The sequence below is a fragment of the Ctenocephalides felis genome, unplaced genomic scaffold (assembly GCF_003426905.1).
Source record: "Ctenocephalides felis isolate EL2017-DRISC unplaced genomic scaffold, ASM342690v1 CF-g0.4_SCAFFOLD_01366, whole genome shotgun sequence".
Taxonomy (NCBI): Eukaryota; Metazoa; Arthropoda; class Insecta; order Siphonaptera; family Pulicidae; genus Ctenocephalides; species Ctenocephalides felis.
This window is the reverse complement of record NW_020537520.1, coordinates 1-21,851: the sequence shown is the minus strand read 5'-3', so window position 1 is coordinate 21,851 and position 21,851 is coordinate 1. Positions and strand designations below refer to the sequence as shown.

Genomic DNA, 21,851 nt, shown 5'->3' with positions numbered 1-21,851 from the left:
AGATGCAAAAGATGAGAATATCCTCACCAGATCTCATTTAGATTCCAAGGCAGACACACATGTGGAGGCTCAATTTTGCATTCATTGTATATTTTGACGGCTGCACATTGCGTTGAAGGAAGGTAAGAAAATAAAATTGCACCGACACGAAAATTTATTCCTTCACAATGTGTTATGATTTATAATTTTTTCTCCAGGGATGATGATGTCACTAAATTTACCGTCGTTGCTGGTTCGGTATCGCTTACGAAAGGAGGTGAAGTACATCAAGTAGACAAGATTACTTATCATGACAAATATAGTCCAGAGACAATGCACAACGATATTGCAGTAATCAAGGTGATTTTATAAACACAACGTCACCACGAGATGTAGAATTGATTACTGACAACTAAATTCAGCTAAATTGCTTCGTCTTTAATCAATTACAAAACATTTAACGACTTCATCCAAGCAGCTCATTAAATCAAATATTGTCAAATAGAACTACGTCAACATCCAGTTTTCAAAAAGTTGATATATATTATCTCCTATGATTTCCTAACATTATTATTTTCTTTTAACCCTTTCAACTCGCGAATTGCGGAACTAATACGTATTTTCACAGCGGCATCCGAGTGGAAAGGGTTATTATAAGATTAAGTAAAATAAAATCCATTATTTTTGCATGAAATTGAAAGCTTCAATTGCCATAGTTGAAATACTTCAATTTGGGTAAAATATGCATAGTTTTGTTCAATGATTTCTTGCCAATTTGAAGGTAATATCATTATTCCTCTCCCATAGAAGCCCTCGTCCCTATTGTGACAAAATGGAGAAAGTCGTTTTTCACAAAACTTATTTTATTTATTAATTTAGAATATTTGTAAATTTAACTATATGAATATTTATCTTTCAGCTAAAAACACCAATTACTTTCGATAACAACAAAAAAACAATAGCGCTCCCTAAGGAAGACACCATCGGAGGAGAAACTGTGCAACTATCTGGCTGGGGCTTGACTGCGGTAATTACTTTTTTATTATAAAAAATTAAAATTGAAAATATTGCTTCACTGTCATTGTTTAACTTAGGCTTCAAATCTGTAGCATAACAGACAAATGTTATGGCAATGCCATGTTACGCTCAAACTTCCATACATTATGCTACTGTATCATACTGAATACTGTCAAATGTCATGTATTTGCTGCGCATTATGCGTTTTACACATAAACTGCATCGTCACTCGTATGTTATGAAGCTGAGTCAGAAAGACCCTGTTATCTAACATTGTTTTTTTGACATTTGTGCGGTTTTGTAAATTATGTTTTCTATCTGACCTGAGAAAATCGCCTGACTGCACAGTAGCCGCATGGCATTTGTCAATATTTAGAACGAATTTGTATGGAAAGTTCTTCATAACATATCCTTGCCATAACATTTGCCTGTTATGCGGCAGAATCGGTCCCTTATTCTGGTATCCCAGTCAATAAGTAGGTTAAGTAAATTTTCACTTTTTTGCAAGGCAAAAAAATGTCTTAAGTCGCAGTGTTAACTGTTTTTTTTTTTTTTTGAAAATAAGCAATAAGCATTCAACAATTATCGGCGGAAAATAAACATTAATAAAATACTTCATATTAAATTCAATCGGTATTTTTAAATAGGGATTTAACATGAGTATTTAAACTTTTGCCAAACTTTTTTGTTATAGCCTTGCAACAAAATAGTAAAAACTGACGACTTGACCAATAAATATATGATAGTTAAATAATAACAATAAACTATTATTTTGAATAAAAATATAGTTAATAAGTCAAAGTAAAGTTCTGGATTATAAATAAAAATATAATAACAAAATTTACCATGATTTCTGAAAATATCTTTATTTTCGACAATATCTCCACATGAGTGTTTTAAAAAATCGTATGTATTAATTCTAGTACCCTGATGGCGAAATTCCGGATATTTTGAAGAAAATGATGGCTATTACATACGAAAACAGCATTTGTGAAAAATTCCATGAGAACGGGCCACTTAAGTCAAAAGCTTCAGGAGATATAATCAAACCAGGAATGTTGTGCGCTTATCATAAGCTCAACATTGGTGCATGCAGGGTAATTATTATTTTATTAATAAAGAATTTTAATAGATGCTAGAAACTATTCAGTATTTTTGTTTCGAATTAATTTGAATTTTAAAATGAATTCATTTTCAATAATATTTTCTATCATTTTTAGGGTGATTCTGGTGGTCCTCTTGTTGCCGAAGAAAATGGAAAATTGGTTCAAGTAGGAGTTGTATCCTGGGCTTGGCAATATTGTGCTTTGGGAGTACCAGATGTATATGCCCGAGTATACTATTATTTGGATTGGATCCATCAACATACTGATAATGTTCTATTGAACAACTCAGAATAAATTAATTGAAAAAATAGCAAAATTTATCATATTGACATATTTATAAGATTCAGTTAACTGCAATGTGAATAAAAACCATAGATAGATAGATAAAGCATAGAATGCTGTTCCTTTGTATGACAAACTGACAAGTTGATTTTAATCACTACCAAACTATTTTTGTGTATTCTATGATAAAATATTCTATAAAACTATTCCTACTAATTTATGTTATAGATGAAGTGATGACATAAGTCAATCAACATATGTGATATTTACAAGTATATTTAAGTTAAAACCATTAAATTCAGTATTACGTTAAATAAATGCAAAAAATATACAATTTGTTTTATTACTAATAGAATGATATGTGAATATTATGTTTGGATTTCTTATATTAAAAAATAAGAAACATTTTTAGTGATAACATTATGATTTGCAAATTTTTAATGAAGTATTAGTAAAAAAAACTTGAATCTTTTATAAAACTATCAAGTACTTTACCATTTTGATAGAACTTGTCAACAAACTTTAGTGCACTTTTTTTAAGGAGTATTTATCAAAGTCAACCAGTTTTCAAAAGACGCTATTTTTACAATAAGTCACTATTTTTCAATGTGATTCAAAGCTTAAACAAATAAAATTTTTGAAAATCATTCGGAATAACCAAAAAAAGGATCAAAACTGACCAAAGCTTTGGGTTGCACTTAAAAGCTCATAATTTTCAATCTATATGGAATTTTTTTTTGTCCATTTTTTTCATGATAGTTATGATTGGCTTAACGTTGAGTTCTGGGACACCCTGTATATATATTAACTACATATTCACTATTTGTCTGTAATGCTCTCTAAAAAAATCATATAGGCAAAATAAGTGATAAAATATATTTAACCCTTTCCACTCGGCTCCGGTCCGACGACAAAATAGTGTTAATTTTGGAATTCTCGAGTAAAAATATAGAAATATATTTATAGAGATATCGAAATAGTTAAATAGTTATTAAAATTTGTTGATAAAGTTATTATAGATCAATAATTTAAAACGATTTAAAAAAATCTAACAAGATGTTATCAAATACACATTTTTATTAAGGTAATGATTATGCAAAATCTTGTATTTTGTTGAAGCAATATTCGACACGTGTCATTGATAAGATTATATACATCGATTGTTAGTATTTCTCTGATTTATTCTATTTTAAATGTGTTTGTAATTTTAGTAAAATACTATTCCTATACTAAAAAGTATTTGAAGTTTCAGGGTTTACAAATGCCAATATTTCGATCATCTGTTTACTATAGACATAAATTATATTTGAAGTTTCAAATTAAATGAAAGAATAATCATATGCTCAATGTAAAAAAATATTTAAAATTTATGGCAAAGTATTTTAATGGATTATTGTGTATTTTTATTTTTCAGAAAGCGTTCAAAAATTTATGTGTATGAAACTTTTACCCTTTGCATTGGTGTTGCATTTAATGAGGTCCCAAAGACCCAACATTAATAAATCCTTTTATTTGCGAATTTCAAGAAAAAGAATTTCAACTGCACCAGGATTCGAAAGAAAATAGTATTAAGTGAAATATTTAGAAGTACCCCCATTAAATTAAAAATGTCATTCTTGAATTCTTCGCAATTTTATTTACAAATAAACAATTTATAAACAAATAAACTCCAATAAAAATTCAGTTCGGACTTGGAAAGTCCGCTTGATACGAATCTTTATTAAATCAAATCTTATCACTTTTGTTATCATTAATTATTGGAAAGATTAACGGATTAAAAAATGGAACACCAAAAAATTCTGTATCAGATAAATATGGTATAAAACTCAAAGATATAGAAATATTTTCATCACTGTGTCAAGATGTTGCGTTTGGCAGTTATCGTTTCTGTATTGTGCCTTGTCTCAGGTAAGTTTTGTTGACTTAAAAATTATTCGAATTAAATTGATAAAAGGATAGAAATTCAGTTATTGATTACATTACAAGAATGTGGAAAATTGAAGTAACAAATTTTACTCATACTTTATATGAACAAAATAATTATTTGTAGTTATAGTAAATAAGGGTCACCAATTAAATTCAATTTTTCAAAGATAATTATAATTTTACTATTTGGTCCGAAATATCTATTTATATAATGAAATTTATAAACTTGTAATGTGAACAATAATTTCTGATTTTTTGCATTTTCAATTCGTTCAGTTTAATAAAATATATCAAGATCGATACAGTTTAAAATTAGACTTTTTTTTAATACATATACAAAGTGAATTTAATAGAGTACAAAAGTAATATTCGTTAAATTCCTAGTAGTTGATTGCCTTCATTAATTTTCGCTGATAACTATATATTAAATATATTATTGCACATGGGATCAAAAATTAGGTTGGATCAAACTATTTTGATATTGAGGCATTTTTCAATTTTCGTTTTATCAGTAATTTCAAATAAATTCGCCAAAGAAACAGTAGCTCCAAAGTAAATTTCGAGCCAGCGAAACTTTCATTAAAGGATTTTCATGAAAAACTTGAATATTCAAGAAAAGTACAAAGAAATTCACAGGGAATTCTAAAACACTACGAGCTACCTTGGTGGTAACAATTTTTGTAAAAAAAATGGCAGAAATAGATATTTGCCAAGATTTTTCTGTAAAATATATTATTGAAATTGAAGAAAAAACTGCATTGTAAATTTTTCCTTCAGCAAAGTTTCTTGAAATGACCCAAAAAAACAGGATCGAGATGTACTCAATTTGCATATGAATATTTACATTAATATACCAGATCAAGGTTATATACAGTGTGTTCTTTGTAAAAACGTGTCATTAAAATTTATTTTTTGCATTAGTTGGATAATGTAGTTTTTATTTCGTAATATCTCTTTGAAATTAAAAAAAAGACATTGGCTCCATGAAAAATGATAAATTTTTAGAAAAATTGTAAAAACCACATTTCTGATATAGTTAATTCCTAATATAATAGGAAATAACTGGGAATTTTACTAAATATAGTTCGATAGTTGTTTGGGTTTGGATATATATCTGGTCATCAAGATTAATTTTGCAGGAAAATATTTATCTAATTGGTGATGTTGAAACTCAAATTATCAGTAATAAATTGCCATCAAAATTACAAGTGCTACAAGTGTTTTCATTAAGTGTCGTAATATTTGATTTCACGAATACTATCACAGATGGCGCAAGAATTCACTTAATGACATACGTTAATAACAAATATAAGAAACTTTTAATTGGAATGCGCTCTACCTAAATGTTAATATTAAGAGCAAAAATTATTAGAGATTCATTTTTTTAAAATTTGGAAGCATTGGCGACCTTGGCAGCAAAGAAATGTCCGTGTTAAGGACCACTCTAATATATATATTTCATTCATTTAGGGGCTTCTCTGGAGAGTCGTATCATCGGTGGTGATGATGCCAAACTTGGTGAATTTCCTCACCAGATTTCCTTAAGATTCAATGGAAAACACACTTGTGGTGGTTCTATCATTCATGAATCGTACATTCTGACTGCAGCTCATTGCGTATATGGCAGGTATGATGAAAATTGAAATGATATGTGAATATTAAATTGGTAATTCCAAATCCAATTTAATCTAATTTATCAGCAATGCCAAATCCAGAAATTGAGAAACATAATAAAGCACTTTTGTCTATAGGAAAGGCAAAGTGGAATATATTAGACAAGAATTGAATTATTTGCAAAATTAACTTCTTTAAAAAATCGGATGTTTCCTATCAACTTTGTTTGTTATTGCACGTTTATTAGTGGTTGAAATTTTTCTACGTAGCTGATTAATTTACTAGATCCACTTTTTTACTGCTCTACTAATTATTACTATTAATTATTACATTTATTATATTATTGATAACTATATTTATATTTATCTCAGAGCAACTCCATCACTGTTCACCGTTGTGTCAGGCGCACTTTACTTAACTGAAGGTGGAGAACATCATGCTGTTGCTTCCATCAAATATCACGAAAAGTACAGCCCAAACACTTTGGATAATGATGTGGCAGTTTTGAAGGTACAGTATAATAAAACTGTTAAAAAAATTATTTGGAAATGGTATGTTTTAACCTATATGTAAAAGTAATGAACAAAAATGAATTTTACAAAAGAAATTCCTTTGGAGATTGAGATTGAGGGACCGATTCTGCCGAATAACAGACCAATGTTATGGCAAGGCCATGTTACGCTTCGACTTGCATTCATTATGCTACCGAATTATTACCTAAATACTGTCAACATATCATGTATTTGCTGTGCATTCAGGCGTTTTACACATAAACTGCAACGTCACTTGTATGTTATGAAGCTGGGTCAGAAGGTCCTTGTTATCTAAGATCGTTTTTTTGGCATTTGTGCGGTTTCTAAGTTAGGTTTTTTATCTGTCAACCTGAGAAAAACACCTGACTGCACAGCAACCAAATGGCTTTTGATAATATTTAGAACGATTTTGTAAGAAAAGTTCTACATAACATAGCCTTGCCATAACATTGGTCTGTTGTACTACAGAATCAAGCCCTGACTATTATAAGGATATTTGAGTGTTGTCTTTGTGTTAAGACCAATAATATTGATATTCAAAATGTTATTTTGAAGTACAAAAATAAAACCTTGTTTTCTCTATTTTAGTTGAAAAAGCCATTGACTTTTAATGCTAACCAGAAACCAGTCGCCTTGGCCTCAAAGGATACACCTGGGGATCTCAAATGCAAATTCTCTGGCTGGGGATTAGACGCAGTAAGTTTTTTTTGAAAAAAAAAAAACAATATTAATTTTTAAAAGTAATCAGACCTAAAGAAAGCTTAGCGTGCCATTCTGATCAACTAACTTAAAACCTCTTGGTTGATAACTTTCCAAAAAAAACTTTGAAAAACATACCCCTTACAATCATGGTAAATACAGAACTATTCGAGAAGGGCAAGTTATAGCAATCCACCAAAAATCAAAAATGAAAATTTTTGCATATCATTGCGTTTTAGAGGTTTCTGAACATTTTGGCATACCTTAGAAAAAATGTGTATATATGAATTTTTTTGTTGAAGTTTCATGGAGCACTGCTCAACCAATTTAAAAGCTTCAAAAAACATTCGATTCCTATTGATATGGAGACATGCTGGTTTTGTTTACAGAGCAAAAAAAAACGAAAAATTACAGATATTGCAAAAAAGGAGCATCCGATTCGAATGATTTGCTTGTCGTAAGTGTGAAAAAATTATTAGTTTTTGGAAAAGGCCAAACTTTTTTTTCAAAATTAAAAAAAAAATATTTTAAATATCGAAAATGATTCGAATTTTAATTTTAATTCTAGTTAAAATTCTAAAGCTGAACTATATTCTTGAAATAAATAATTTTAACTTCACATTTTACTTTATATAATTCCTAGAGAGAGAAAATTTATCATTCTAACTCCGCTTGATTGAGATTTGTTTATAAACTTTTCAATAAGCTCTTATATTTTGTTTATAAAATACGAATGATAAAAGTTACAGTATTTATGATAATCTATTTGAAAATTCCTAGAATATTTCATAACGCTAAGAAAAATTCCAGCAATTTGCCTTAAAGGACGATGCCATGCCCAATTACTTTTCACATCTATTGTTAATTTTTTATATAGAAGCTTACTCTACTAGTTTATTGTTCTTAGTCGTATTCTCATTTTCAAAGTACAAATATTTCTCGTAAAACATACTCAATTGCATTTATTTGCAAGTTGCTACTTTAAAAAAACTTGTAAATTACTTAGTAATAAAATTTAAAGAAAGGGAGACACAGTTTACAACAAATATTCTTCATATTAATTTATAATTCTGATTACGATTTTAAATAAATATCCAAAATCCCAAACAACTTGATCAGGACATTTTGCTATTACACCAAAAATTCTATATTTTTTGGCAAATTATCATATGTAATAATATTTTTCTCACGATTATAATATTGATTTTTATTGACTGCAGTATCCAAGTGATGTTTTACCAAATCATTTACAAAAAATGGACGTTCTGACCTACAATAATGCTGATTGCCAAAAATTCCATAATGCTGGACCTAAATCTAACACAATCTACCCAGGAATGTTGTGCGGATTCAACAAACTTAATGTCGGTGCTTGCAGGGTAAGATAAATGATAGTTATTATTTGAAAAACAATTGCAAAATTAGAATAATTTCATAAAAAAATATGAAGTCAATTTCATCATTTCTTAATAAACAATAAATTTCTAGTTTGTATTAAGGAAAAATGTAATTTAAATCATAATTATACTGAAAGTAAAATGAAATCCAGCCTGATAAATCAGCCATACGACAAACATACTTTTTTTTAATTGTTATAAATTGTAAAAGTAAGATCAAATCTAAGGTGATCATTTAATCAACTCATCAGACTAATACACAATTTTTCAAATATGTAAAAAAAATTTAGAATCTATTATTAATCGACATTGTAGAACAATTATGGTAACAAATATAGAGTAAAGTAAATACGCCTGAAAGAAAAATCGCATCTGTCTGATTTCACTTTGATTATTTTATACGGTTATAAACCAATATCATTTATGGAACCGATTTTGCCGCACAACAGACCAATGTTATGGCAAGGCTATGTTATAAAGAACTTTCCATACTGCCTGGTTCTAAATATTGACAAAATCCATGTGGTTGCTGTGCAATCAGGCATTTTTCTCAGTTTGTCAGATAGAAAACCTAACCTAGAAACCGCACAAATGTCAAAGAAACGATCTTAGATATCAGGTTCTTTCTGACCCAGCTTCATAACATACAGGTGACGTTGCAGTTTATGTGTAAAACGCCTGGATGCACAGCAAATACATGACATTTTGACAGTATTCAGTATGATTCGGTAGCAGAATGTATGGAAGTTGGAGCGTAACATGGCCTTGCTATAACATTGGTCTGTTATGCGGCAGCATTGTCCAATTAATTAGGTTGATGAAATCGTAATTGTGTTAATTGATAAATTTCTATTTTTTATCATTTCAGGGTGATTCTGGTGGTCCATTGGTATACGAAAGTGCAAATGGTTTGGAACAAGTCGGTATAGTTTCCTGGGTTTATGAATACTGTGCTTTGGGTGTGCCAGATGTCTACGTTCGTGTATATTACTACTTGGACTGGATTCACGAAAATACCGACCATGTTTTGCAATAAATATATAACTCATGAAATAGATTTGTAAATTGTTATAAATAGATAAATATTTTAAATAAATAAATTTTCTGCTATTAAAACTTGATTTTGTTGTATAACAACATTGTGAAAAAAGACTTGTAGTTCAGTCTAGTTATATTTAGGGACTAATTTTGCCTCAAAATAGATCAATTTACGAAGAGGCTATGTGACTCTGACGCAGCGCTTCACATACAAAATGGTACTAAATACTGCAAAAATCTTATGTGGTTGCTGCGCACTCAGAAGTTTCAGATAAAAAACCTATTCTAAAAAACAAATGTCAAAAAAAATCTAATCATAAGTGCGTCTTTGTGATGTGGCTTGATAACGTACGACTGAAGTTGCATTTTACGTGCAAAACGCCTGATCGCACAGCAAATTCATAGCATTTTGACAATATTTAGAACCATTATGTATAAGAAGTATCAATGTAACATAGCCTTTACGTAAATTGATCTATTTTGCGTTAGAATTGGTCTCTTAGTTTATCGAGGGTAGTTATAGTTTACAAAGAGTTTTTTCAGTTCTTAAATCATATGTGTTGAATCAAGGGTTGCCTTTGCAATGCTTCATTAATTTAGAATCAATTAAGATGCAGAAAAGCCATTAAGTAAATACATAATATTTCAATTAATTTAGCATCAATTAAAATGCAGAAAAGCCACTAGATAAATACAAGATATAAGTTATAGTAATCGTCCAAAAATCGAAAATGAATTGTTTTGCATATATTTACGTTTTAGAGGTTTCTGAACCTTTTGGCATACCTCAGAAAAAATGGATTTGTGTGTGTGTGAGTGTTTGTGTGCGTGTATGTGTGTGTATGTGTGTGTGTATTTGTGGATATAATTTTTCGTCGACAATTTCGGGCGTACGGATTAACCGATTTGATTCCTATTGATGAGGAGATGTGCTGATTAGTTTTTGACGAAGACAGATCCAGCGGCTTCAGAGATATGAAGCAAAAAGTGCTAAAAATGTCAGTTTTTAAGAGAATGGATCGACCGATTTAAATGATTCAAAAAACATTCGATTCATATTGACGTGGAGATGTGCTGGTTAGTTTTGGCAAACACAGGTCCAGCCGTTTCGGAGAAACGGAGCAAAAAGTGCTAAGATTTCGGTTTTTGAAAAAATGCAGCGTCCGATTCGAATGATACAAAAAAGACTTTGCTTGTATTGTGAATATGGAAAAAACTATCAGTTTTTTGGAAAAGCAAAAGTAAAAGTATCAAAATTTCAAAAAAAACATTTTTAAATACTTTTTTTTAATTTTGGATTTTAATTATAATTCTAGCTAAAAACTGAAACTCACTTCTTTACTTGAAATAAATAACTTTAACTTTACAAATCAGTATATATATATTCTTAGACAAATAAAATAAGGTCTCTTTAATACTAACTCCGCTTGTTATATTTTTTTAATTTTCATGGGAACATATATAAACGTCGTCGTGCAATGTATAAGCTGTTATAATTTGTCCATAAAATACGAATAATGAAAGTTATAGTATATATATTGACCTATTTGAAAACATTTAAAATTTTTTGACTATTTCATTACGGTACGGGAAGTTCCAGCAAATTTGCCTTAAATTTGCACCAGTAGTTGGAAATTGCTTTATGCAATATATCAATTTGACAATTTTATTGCTTAATATTGTTGTCAATACATAATTCGTCTTTACCCTAATGTGTATTTAATAATTAACTCATACGTCTTTATAAATTATTTCTCAAGAAAATTCGATATACATACCAATTTTAAGTATCCTCTACCTCAAAATTTGGCCAAGATATCATTAAAAATATGCCAAAGTGATTCTTAAGAAAAACTTATTATTATAATAGGTTCTGTAAAAACTGATCTGCGTAATATAAATAGTCTAATTTCTTTATTGTAATACCTCGTACAATCACTTCCAGTACTTGAAAAACGCATTAAATTATGCAGATATTGCTAAGATAACATGTATTTGAATCACTAATAATATTAATAAGAAAAAATTAATAAGAGAAATATGCAAGATTACAGAAAGAAAGAGATAAAAATCATATTATTACTCATTACAATAGATTGAATGCGGCGATAGACAGGTAAATTGCAGGCGAATTTCTTATAAATATCAGTTGGACAGTGAATCTCATTGAGAACGCATGTGTTGCACTCTTTTTTGATATTAAGTTACAAATGTGGTTAATATTATGTTTGTTCAAATAGTTTTTCTGATAATAATTGCAATCGGAAACTGTAAGTACTTAAATATAATCAATAGATATTATTAAACTGAAGTACCTATTATGAATAATTTCTAATTGCAAGATCTAGAACAAAAAGTTGTATAGCTTTGTTTGGTTTTTTCATTGATAAACTATCTTAAAATATTTTTAACATATTATTTTAACGATATTTTCAATATGTTAAAAAGTTTTAATCACATATAAACTATGATCGATAAATGTTCTCGAACAATGTGAGTGAAATGAACAGATTTATCAAAACAATTATTGCTTTATTAGAAGAGTTTGATTAGGTTATCATAAAATGAACAATATTAAAAAAAATAAAGTGCCAAATAAAGCATTTTTAGATTCATTTCACTATTCACCAATACTACCCATAAATATAAAATTTTATCTTTCGATAATAATATAATTTCATTATAATGTCCTAAATTTTTTACTTCAATGATATATTTAATTTACTCTCAATTGACTACTGTAATAAAATTTTAGTGTATAAATATGAAATCATAATTCCCAAGGGTAGTATTTAGATTTATTTTAATACTTTTATTACTTAACAAAAATTAATTATATATTTCCACTGGTGAATGTTCTCAAACAATGTAAGTGAAATGTGCCAATTTATCATAAAAAATTATTTACAATTCATGTATTATCAATTACTAAAGAAAGAGAGTTAGGTTGGGTTATCAAAAAAACAAACAATATTAAAAATACAAAGTGCAAATGATTTTTTTAATTCATTTTACTGTTTTGATACAAATGTAACAGTAGTGTAATTTCATTTTAATATTATAAATGTATTCAATATTTTATTTTCAGAGTATTCTTAAAATTACTGTGTATTGCAAGGAGTTTCTCAATAATAAAATGTTAGTATATGTATATAGAATAATAATTCGTATTGGAGGTAGTGTTCAGTAGCATTTGATAATTTTAATTTTCCAAATAAATGACTGATGAATAATTGTATAATCTTATCTACTAAAGTGAAATTATGTCCAGATATATCAAAACAATTTATTTACAATTAATACTGTGCATCATTGTGTAGGTTCAAATATTTTAGAAAATTCAATATAAATGTCTTGAGGCAAATTGCGTGAGCTTGCTGATATGTGTGAATAATCGACTTATGAAAATTGTGAGATTGTGACTATTTATTTTCTAAATGTTATCTTTCAAACACATTTTTAATATATGTAATCGTATTAATTATAGTGCACAAACATACATTTGTATGTCCTAAATGCGCAACTCACGTGAGCAATTTTTAAGGATTTTTGGACCCCCCCTCCCCGGTGGTGATACATAGTAATATTCAAAATTACTCCCCCTACGCCACATGTTACGTGTATTTTTAGTACCTAGAACAAATTGTAATTTTTTTTTTTTGTAAAATTTCAGATTTTTCTTAACTTGAGGAGAAACAATAAATACTAGATCTTAGTATAGTATAGTATCTAGTCTTACTAGATTCCCTCCTCCCCTGGGTAATATTTGGTAATTTTTTGTCAAACGCCCCTTCCCCCTTAAAGCTCATGTGATTAATGGACGCCCCCTTATTCCAAACTTTAATGATTTTTTATGGGTGTTTGACAAAAAAAAAATCACAATATCACGTGGCGGAGGAAGGGTATAGTAAAATATCACGTGTATTTATTTTTTACCTGAATTTTTAAAAATAATCCAAACATTTTCCAAAACAATTCAAAAATTTTACAATCTTTTCTAGTAACTAAAAATAAAGTTTATGTTTGGTGGGAGAGAGGGCGTTAATTATAACCAAGGGGGTGTCCATTAATCACGTGAGGTTTTTAGGCGGAGGGGACGTCTGACAAAAAAATCACGAAATATCACGTGAGGAAGGCATTTTTTAACTGATTTTTTAAAAAAAAATTCAAACATTTTCAAAAATGAATCAAAAATTTTACAGTTCTATCATGTAACTAAAAATACACGTAATGTTTGCTGGGGGAGGGGGAGTAATTTTGAATATCACCATGTATCACCAAGGGGGAGGAGGGGTCCAAAAATCCTTAAAAAATCGCTCACGTGATTAATGGACGCCCCCAAGCTATAGGGGTAGTTAATTATAACCAAATAGGAGAAGGGGTCCAAAAACGCTTAAAAAATCGATCACGTGATTCATGGACGCCCCCTTAATTTTTCAAAATCAGGTCGAAATATTTTGTGAAAACATGTGGATACCTAAATTTGCATTTTTCTGCTAATTCTAAAGAAACTGCTTGGCCGTTTGTCGCGAAAAACGAATCAACTCGAGTCCTTATCGAGTTTGTTTTATTGAATTAAATGGCTATTAAATTTTTGAAATCGGTGCAGCCGTTTTCAAGAAAATGGTGATGTACACATATACAAACATATACATGTACACATATGCTTTTCCAATTTTAGTCTCAAACGATTCAGAATTATTTGAACCGTCGAAAAACATAAAATGAGCAAGACAGATTTTCTAGCGAAAATTTGGGAAAAGTTAGTAACAAGTTTGAATAACCAGAATCCAATTATTTATTTAAGCTATAATTTTTATGAATGACTTCTAAAAGCTGTATATCTTGATTTAATATTTTATTTCCACATACACACACTAGTATGTATATGACCATGTAACTTTCAATAATTTGCAACATTTTTTTCCGGCAGGTGAGAAAATCTGCGAGAAAATGATCGGTGGACACAACGCAGCTCTTGGTGAATTTCCCCACCAGGTGTCAATCAGATATGAAGGCAGACACATTTGCGGCGGAGCAATTATTCACAATGACTACATTTTGACGGCAGCCCACTGTTTTGATAAAAAGTATAAATAGAAGCTAATTGATTGCGTTGATTTCTATATAATTAATCTATGGGCGACATTGATAAGATCAAACGCAGTACAAAATATTGCGAAATAATTCATTATTTATATTGTTATAATAGTACTGAAATAAATCGTGATAGTACTGAAATATTTCATATACTGCATATTATAAAGTCAAGTTTTACTAGGTGTAAGTGGTATTTTGCTTTAAGCAAATTGTACAAACATTACGATCTGTGTAAGTGTAATCGACTTAATCAATAAGAATTAAAGTTCGTGAAAAAAACATTTAACACTTAATTACGAAGAAATAAACCCGCCCATTTTCGAACTCATCAATGAGATACATTCAGAACACTTGGCAAAAAAAATTGTACTTATCTCTTTAATTATAAAAAAAAACTAATATGAATGAACTTATAAAATCGGTGCAGCCAGTTTAAAAATAAAGTTTACAAACATCCAATTTTAGCTCACATAAACACACACTTTTTCCAATTTAGGTGCCACACGATTAAGAATAACTTACAACGTCGAGAGAACATAAAATTATCAAACCGGATTTTCTGTTAAAGCATAAACATCTCCTTTGGGACGTTAATAAAAAGTTAATTGTGATTTATAGTAGAAAATTTTATAAAATTCGGTTGAGAAAGAAAATAGTAAAATATCAGTTCGGTATCTAAATTTGCACCTTGCTTTAAAACCAAACAAAATATGAGATTTTAAAAATTTTAGAAAAAAAATGATTCAAACAAAAAATGAATTAACTTAAAAAGTGTATAAATATTAAAGACTAGAGTTTATATATTTTGTAAGATTTTGAGAAATTGGTATAGTTAATTTTGTTTGAGGTTAAAATTAAAAGTTGTTATTACCATAGATAAATAAGTATAAATGGTTATTACCTACTCAAAAGACCAATATTTTTTATACATTTGCAGTAATCCTGATAAATTGACTGTTGTAACTGGCACGATAAATCTAACCAGAGGTGGTGAGGAACACCAAATAGAAAAAATTATCAAGCACAATTTTTCAGAAAAAACAAAGGAAAATGACATTGCTGTTGTGAAGGTGAGTAATGCATATTTATAAAAAGGTAGTCATTAAATGAATTAATTAAACCATAAACGAGATTATTTGTATAAAATATTATAAAATATGCAATCAAAGTATGTATTTGAATGAACCAAATCTATTACATTTTAGCTTCAAAACTCAATAAAGTTCAACCAATTTCAAAAACCAATCGCCTTACCAAGGAAACGACCAAAGGGAAATACCCTAAGCATAGTAACAGGATGGGGAAAGCATGTGGTATACATTTTCTATATTATTTTTTTTTATTAAATTCCTATGATTACATAAACACTTCTTAATATAAATATCTGTGTATTTTCAACTTCAAGTATCCTGGAAAAGCACATCCAAACAATTTGCAAAAAATGGAAGTCTACACAATGACTGATGAAGAATGCCGAAATGTGTTTGGCACCCAGGATACATTATGCCAGGAATGATGTGTGCCATTAAATCAAAATCAGGTGTATGCAAAGTAAGTGAATTTTGAATCAGTTAAGTGCCTCAAATAAAGTATATTAGAGTAACACAGAGCTTCTATGAATCATTCAAACCGGTTGAGCAGGTATACTCAACTTATACTTTGGTTTACACACATTATTTGTTCTGTAGTATGCCAAACTGCTCAGAAATCTTTACAAGTTGGAGATATGCAAAAAATTGTTGAAGGGTTACAATAATTTTTCCTGATTAATCAGCAATTACTTCATTTCTCTAATGAAGGTTTATTTCTAAAAGATAATTACAATGACAAACCGATCATGTCATATTTGAAGTATGGCTTTAATTACATTATTGTTTTCAAGTATTATAAATATTTTTAATGCTAATATAAATATATAATTTATAATTTATCATTATATAAATGTGTATAATGGTTGCTACTAACAAATGTGTGCATCACGAGTGTTACCATATTACTAATAAACATTATTCAAAATTGTTATATGATATATTTATTTTCACTTAAATGCCATCTTGTACAGTAGCAAATAAGTTTTACCTCAATCGCGTGTGAACCTTACGCGCACTCTTTTTTCCTTGTTTTTATTTTGGAAAAATAATATTTATGATTTATTTCACAAGGGAGATTCTGGAGGACCACTTTTCATACAAAAAAGCAATGGATTTAAATACGAAATCATCGGCATTGTCTCTTGGATGTCAAAAACATGTGCAAGTGGAAAACCCGATGTATACACGTCTGTCTTCTACTATCTCGAATGGATCAAAAATGCGACTAATGGAGCAATTTATTAAGCTTTATTCTAGTTTATTAACTATATATTTTATAAGAATTGAAAACAATTACTATATTCATTCAAAAATCTAAATATATTATAATTTCATAAGTTATTTTATTCATATTAGTATGGACTTGTTAACTTACAGAAAACTACTATAAAATGTTGGAAAGAAAATCGACACGATCTAATTGTAAGTCAAGATTGGTATTTGAAAAAAATTAAATTTAAATCTCAATTTCATTTATCCCAAGAATTCATTTTAGTTTTACATTATAATTATCAAAAAGTCGTTATAATTTATCTAACAAATGTAAAATCAACTATGTCATTATGTATAAAACAGTTGTAAGTTGCAAATGAATATAATAAGAAATGTAAAAATTTAATATGAATAAATCCGTTCAAATATATTATAAATAAATTTAATTTGAGAACACTTCCACTTATTAACCATGTTTGTATCAAACTAATTATTTTTAATTTTAGTTAAAATGCAACGTATTGTTTATTTTTCACTTATATAATACATTGATAAAATAGCTTTGATTTCGATAGATACTGGAATCACGTAATTCTGCGATTTAAAATGACCTCATATCGATACCGATTACATGTTTTAATATCAAAGGTAGTTTTATTATGAAAAATAAACGACATAGATCTTGAAACTTATCATTTGCAGTCATTCTACAAATTATTTTAGTAATAGACACAGAAACACATTTTATTTATTAACAGAACTACAGAGTCAACCACGGAAAATAATTTTAGAAACATCTCTAACCACAAGTGTAAATTTGTATACAAGTATATGACTGATGTACTTATATACAAAGTCAAAAAAAAAGTGGAAACTTAATATCACACTGCTTGATATCTAGCTGGCCTAGTTACTCGGCAGTATCATTTCCAATCAATACCTTTCGAACAGTTTTTTATTTTAAAATCGATTCGGTAGTATGAGCTTAAATGTGGACAAAAAGTTTAACACTTTTTTCCATATGGCAAATAAACAGCTTAGCAGATCGCCGCACAAAACTGACAAACGATAGTCTTCATCGAGATACATAAAATGGCTTTTAAATTTCTGAAATCGGCTCAGGCGTTTTTGACAAAACGTCGATGAAAGGTCTAATTTTGACAAATGCCAGAAAAACGATACCAATTTTTGCAAACTTTGACGAATTTTTAAAATCTCTTTCACATACACATACACACACACATACTTTTTCCAAATTTGGTCTCATTCGATTCAGAATGGCTTGAAACGTCGAAGTTATTATAATAACTTCCCGAAGGAGAAGTTTATGTTTTCATCAAAAAATCCGATTCGCTAATTTTATGTTTTCTCGATTCGCTAATTTTATGTTTGAAGTTTACTATTATAATTAGTAAACTTCAAATAACCAAAATTAGTATTATTTTTCATTTCAAATTCTGTTAATATTACCAACCAGAAATTATCGTACAACCAGTAAGCCTTCTTATTTTGCATAATTTATTTCACAATGCATCACAGTTTAACAATGCAAGATTATCCAAAATCATTGGATTACATATATCAAGTAAATCAAAATCAACAAATATCATAAACAAACCAATTCATTATGAAGCAAAAAATACGATAAGATTAAAACGCGATTTATATAAAAACCCAGAGGTTTTGGTTACGTTGTCATTAGTGAAAAATGTTGCTATTAGTTCTCATTGCAGTTATTGGAAGCGCCCTGGGTAAGTTGATAATATTATATAATTGTAATAAAAATAAATGTTTTATGTAAATTTGGACATCAATCAGAACTATGTGTTCAACGAGCTATTGCGATGTGATTCCTTAAACCATAGGCTTCCAAACCTGTTTGTATCGTGGACCCGTTTAACTTTGCCATGGACCCCTTATTTAGTCGATATCGATTTTTTTTTATAAATTTTTATTTGTACCAATGTTTAGTATTAAACATTAAAAGTAAAGATACTAATTCAGTTGAGACAATAATTAATTGACTTCATAATAATAATAATATAGATATTAACAAGGTATACTGTGATCCACTATTGTGGATCTCAATAGTTCCTTTAACTTAGGATTTTACCATTATCTTTCTTAAATTTATACTTTCAATGAGAAAAATGAATAGCAATTTTCCGCCGTCCCGGATTAGCCCAACTTCAAAGTTACCGTTCCGAATTTGAAATTAAAAATATGGTAACCTGATACCAACTGTTACCAAAGTTTTCATAATGTTACAAATTCAACAAAAAAATAAACTTATATTATAACTTACCTTTGTTACATGCAGGCGGCGTGGACGAGAGAATTATTGGAGGAGTTCCTGCTGCAGTCGGAGAATTTCCTCACCAGATTTCCCTTCGGTACAGACAGTACCACACATGTGGAGGCTCTATTTTGAATCCTTCTTACATATTAACGGCTGCCCATTGCGTTGAGGGCAGGTAATAATGAATTTTGTAGAAGAATCTGAAACAAAATAATATTTTTATGAAAAAACAATAGATGGTTCAAATTAACAAGCAATCTTTAGGGTGGGTCACTATAAGTGGAAGCGCTATTTAAAGTGGAAACTTTTTTAGGAAACACGTGTCTTCATTTTAACATACCTCCTTGAACCAAAGTAAATTATAACCGAAATGAAAATAAATCATGTTTTTTCATATTTTTGCTTTCACAATGCTTTCACTTTAAATGACCTACCATATATAAACATAGAAAATTTCTACAATATTTAAATTAATATTTTTCAGGGCATATCCTCCTGATTTCACAGTCGTCACTGGTTCCATTCAATTATTAGCTGGAGGGCAATCACATGCAGTACAATCGATCGTATTCCATGAAAAATTTGCCCAAAGCCACTTGAACAATGATGTTGCAATTATCAAGGTAAAGATTAAAAATAAAATTTGTTAGGAAACAAATTATATGTCCATATCAGAGCTATAAATTTCTGCAATATTATAGGGATTGTTTTCGCGTTTAACATCAATTAGTGTTTATTAGCCATTATTTATTTATTTATTTATTTATTTATTTATTTATTCATTCAACGCCCAAGACAATAATTATTAGAGAAATTGTGTTAATTAGAAAAAAATCGCGTTCTTATACATGTTCAATTATAGTAAAATGAATTTAAGCGAATGTTGTTGCCTAAGTCACCAACAAAAATGTAAGAAATGGAACAGATGTTCTCGATGTCAGTAATAATTTCATGTTTTCCATTTTTTGCACTAGTTTTAATGATTGCTGCTGATAAGAATCAACCAAAATTATGCTCTTTTGCAGCTTCAAAGACCAATGACATTCAACCAATATCAAAAACCAATTCGTCTACCAAACTCCGATACTCCTTCTGGTGTATTGCTGACAGTTTCAGGATGGGGTCTTACTGCTGTAAGTATGAAAACAGGGTTGTTAAAATACAAATATGTATGCATTATTTTTCCCTAAAATAAAAAATAACACATACATAATGAAAAATGATTCAATTAGGCCACGATATTTATTTAGAAAATAACAGGGCAGTATCAAAATCTCTCATTCTCACAGAATTGTGGAGACTTGACTAGCAAATAAGTACTATTTTTTAATGTTTTAGTATCCAAGTAATACATCGCCAAACTATCTCCAAAAAATGCTGGTCAACTCTTGGAGTAATGCCGAATGCCAAAGATGGCACGACTACGGACCAGGAGGTAGAGCAATAGATACCATTTATCCAGGAATGTTGTGCGCATTTAACAGAGATTACATATTGGAATTTGTAAGGTAAGTACAGTAAAGCTGAATATTTTTATAATGGCATCAAAATTTTATTATGTTTCTTATGATAAAGGGTGACTCGGGTGGTCCATTGGTGGTATACGACAATGAAGGACCTGTGCAAGTTGGTGTTGTTTTTGGGTTTGGAGGTATTGTGCTCAAGGTGTACCTGATGTATATGCCAGAGTACATTACTACTTAGATTGGATTCATGAACATACTAATAACGAATTACTTTAATATACTAGATCAAATTTTGTTTTAATTATTTAAATCTTGTGATAATAAAAATTATATAAAATTTTGATACAAATTGAATAAACTCTAAAAACATTTTAACGCTTTTTTTTTTTTAATTAGCTGTTCTAACCCTAAGGCGGCCTCCAATAATCATGTGATCGATTTTTAAGGTTTTGGACTCACCAAAAACATCACAAATATTTTTAGTTAAGAGAAAATATTGTTTTATTTCGAGAAAAATTTGCAAGGTTTTTTTATTATTATTATCACTTATCATTCGCATTTTCATGTTAATACTTAACCGGATTATGATTAACACCGACTTATAACACTTAAGAACAGAATAAAACTTCTGTTAGAGCATTTATATTTTATTCAATTTCAACATTATTGTTCATAATCGTAATATAAAATATACATTCATATAAAATATATTAATTTAATAACACCAAATTACTTAATGTATCTAAAATAAAGTATCATTAAAATAAAATATTATAAAAATAAGTATTACCACTATTATCACTATTCCAGCAATTCCAACACTTTCACCATTTCGGGTCGTTGATTTGGAATTCTATTCACACATATTAGTCCCAATTTAATAAGTTCAGCAAAATATTTTTTGCTTCATGTGAAGATGAATCTTCAGATCTAAGATCTTGGAGAGCATCTATAAAGCCAAATAAATAATATATACATTTATATAATTGATTTGTACCATACAAATAAATATATATATATATATATAGATATATATTTATTTATATTTATAGAACATTGTATTGAATTAATTTGAATAAAAATTACCTAGCT

The 21,851-nt window shown here is 29.0% G+C and overlaps 4 protein-coding genes across 4 annotated transcripts; all 4 read left to right on the top strand.

The window, feature by feature from the left end:
• Nucleotides 1-18: 18 nt before the first annotated feature.
• On the top strand, nt 19-2,425 carry LOC113369467 (chymotrypsin-1-like; the record flags this gene model as incomplete). Its single annotated transcript, XM_026610198.1, has 5 exons — nt 19-122; nt 198-339; nt 899-1,006; nt 1,920-2,093; nt 2,217-2,425. Coding segments are annotated over 5 exons (708 nt in total), but the record flags the coding sequence as incomplete, so codon positions are not given.
• Nucleotides 2,426-4,240: 1,815 nt separating this feature from the next.
• LOC113369464 (chymotrypsin-1-like) lies at nt 4,241-9,666 on the top strand. The gene is made up of 6 exons (XM_026610195.1): nt 4,241-4,292; nt 5,781-5,937; nt 6,296-6,434; nt 7,046-7,153; nt 8,377-8,535; nt 9,422-9,666. Exons 1-6 carry the CDS (start codon nt 4,247-4,249, stop codon nt 9,587-9,589), a joined length of 777 nt encoding a protein of 258 aa, XP_026465980.1. The 5' UTR covers nt 4,241-4,246; the 3' UTR covers nt 9,590-9,666.
• A 2,085-nt stretch (nt 9,667-11,751) lies between these two features.
• On the top strand, nt 11,752-17,000 carry LOC113369466 (hypodermin-A-like). Its single transcript, XM_026610197.1, has 6 exons — nt 11,752-11,861; nt 14,525-14,681; nt 15,629-15,761; nt 15,897-16,004; nt 16,097-16,242; nt 16,854-17,000. The coding sequence occupies exons 1-5, from the start codon at nt 11,816-11,818 to the stop codon at nt 16,205-16,207; spliced, it is 555 nt and encodes a 184-aa protein (XP_026465982.1). The 5' UTR covers nt 11,752-11,815; the 3' UTR covers nt 16,208-16,242; nt 16,854-17,000.
• Nucleotides 17,001-18,702: 1,702 nt separating this feature from the next.
• Nucleotides 18,703-21,035, top strand: LOC113369465 (trypsin-1-like). Its single transcript, XM_026610196.1, is given in 8 exon segments — nt 18,703-18,745; nt 19,315-19,468; nt 19,778-19,916; nt 20,319-20,426; nt 20,632-20,775; nt 20,778-20,801; nt 20,869-20,929; nt 20,932-21,035. Coding segments are annotated over 8 exon segments (777 nt in total).
• Nucleotides 21,036-21,851: the final 816 nt, after the last annotated feature.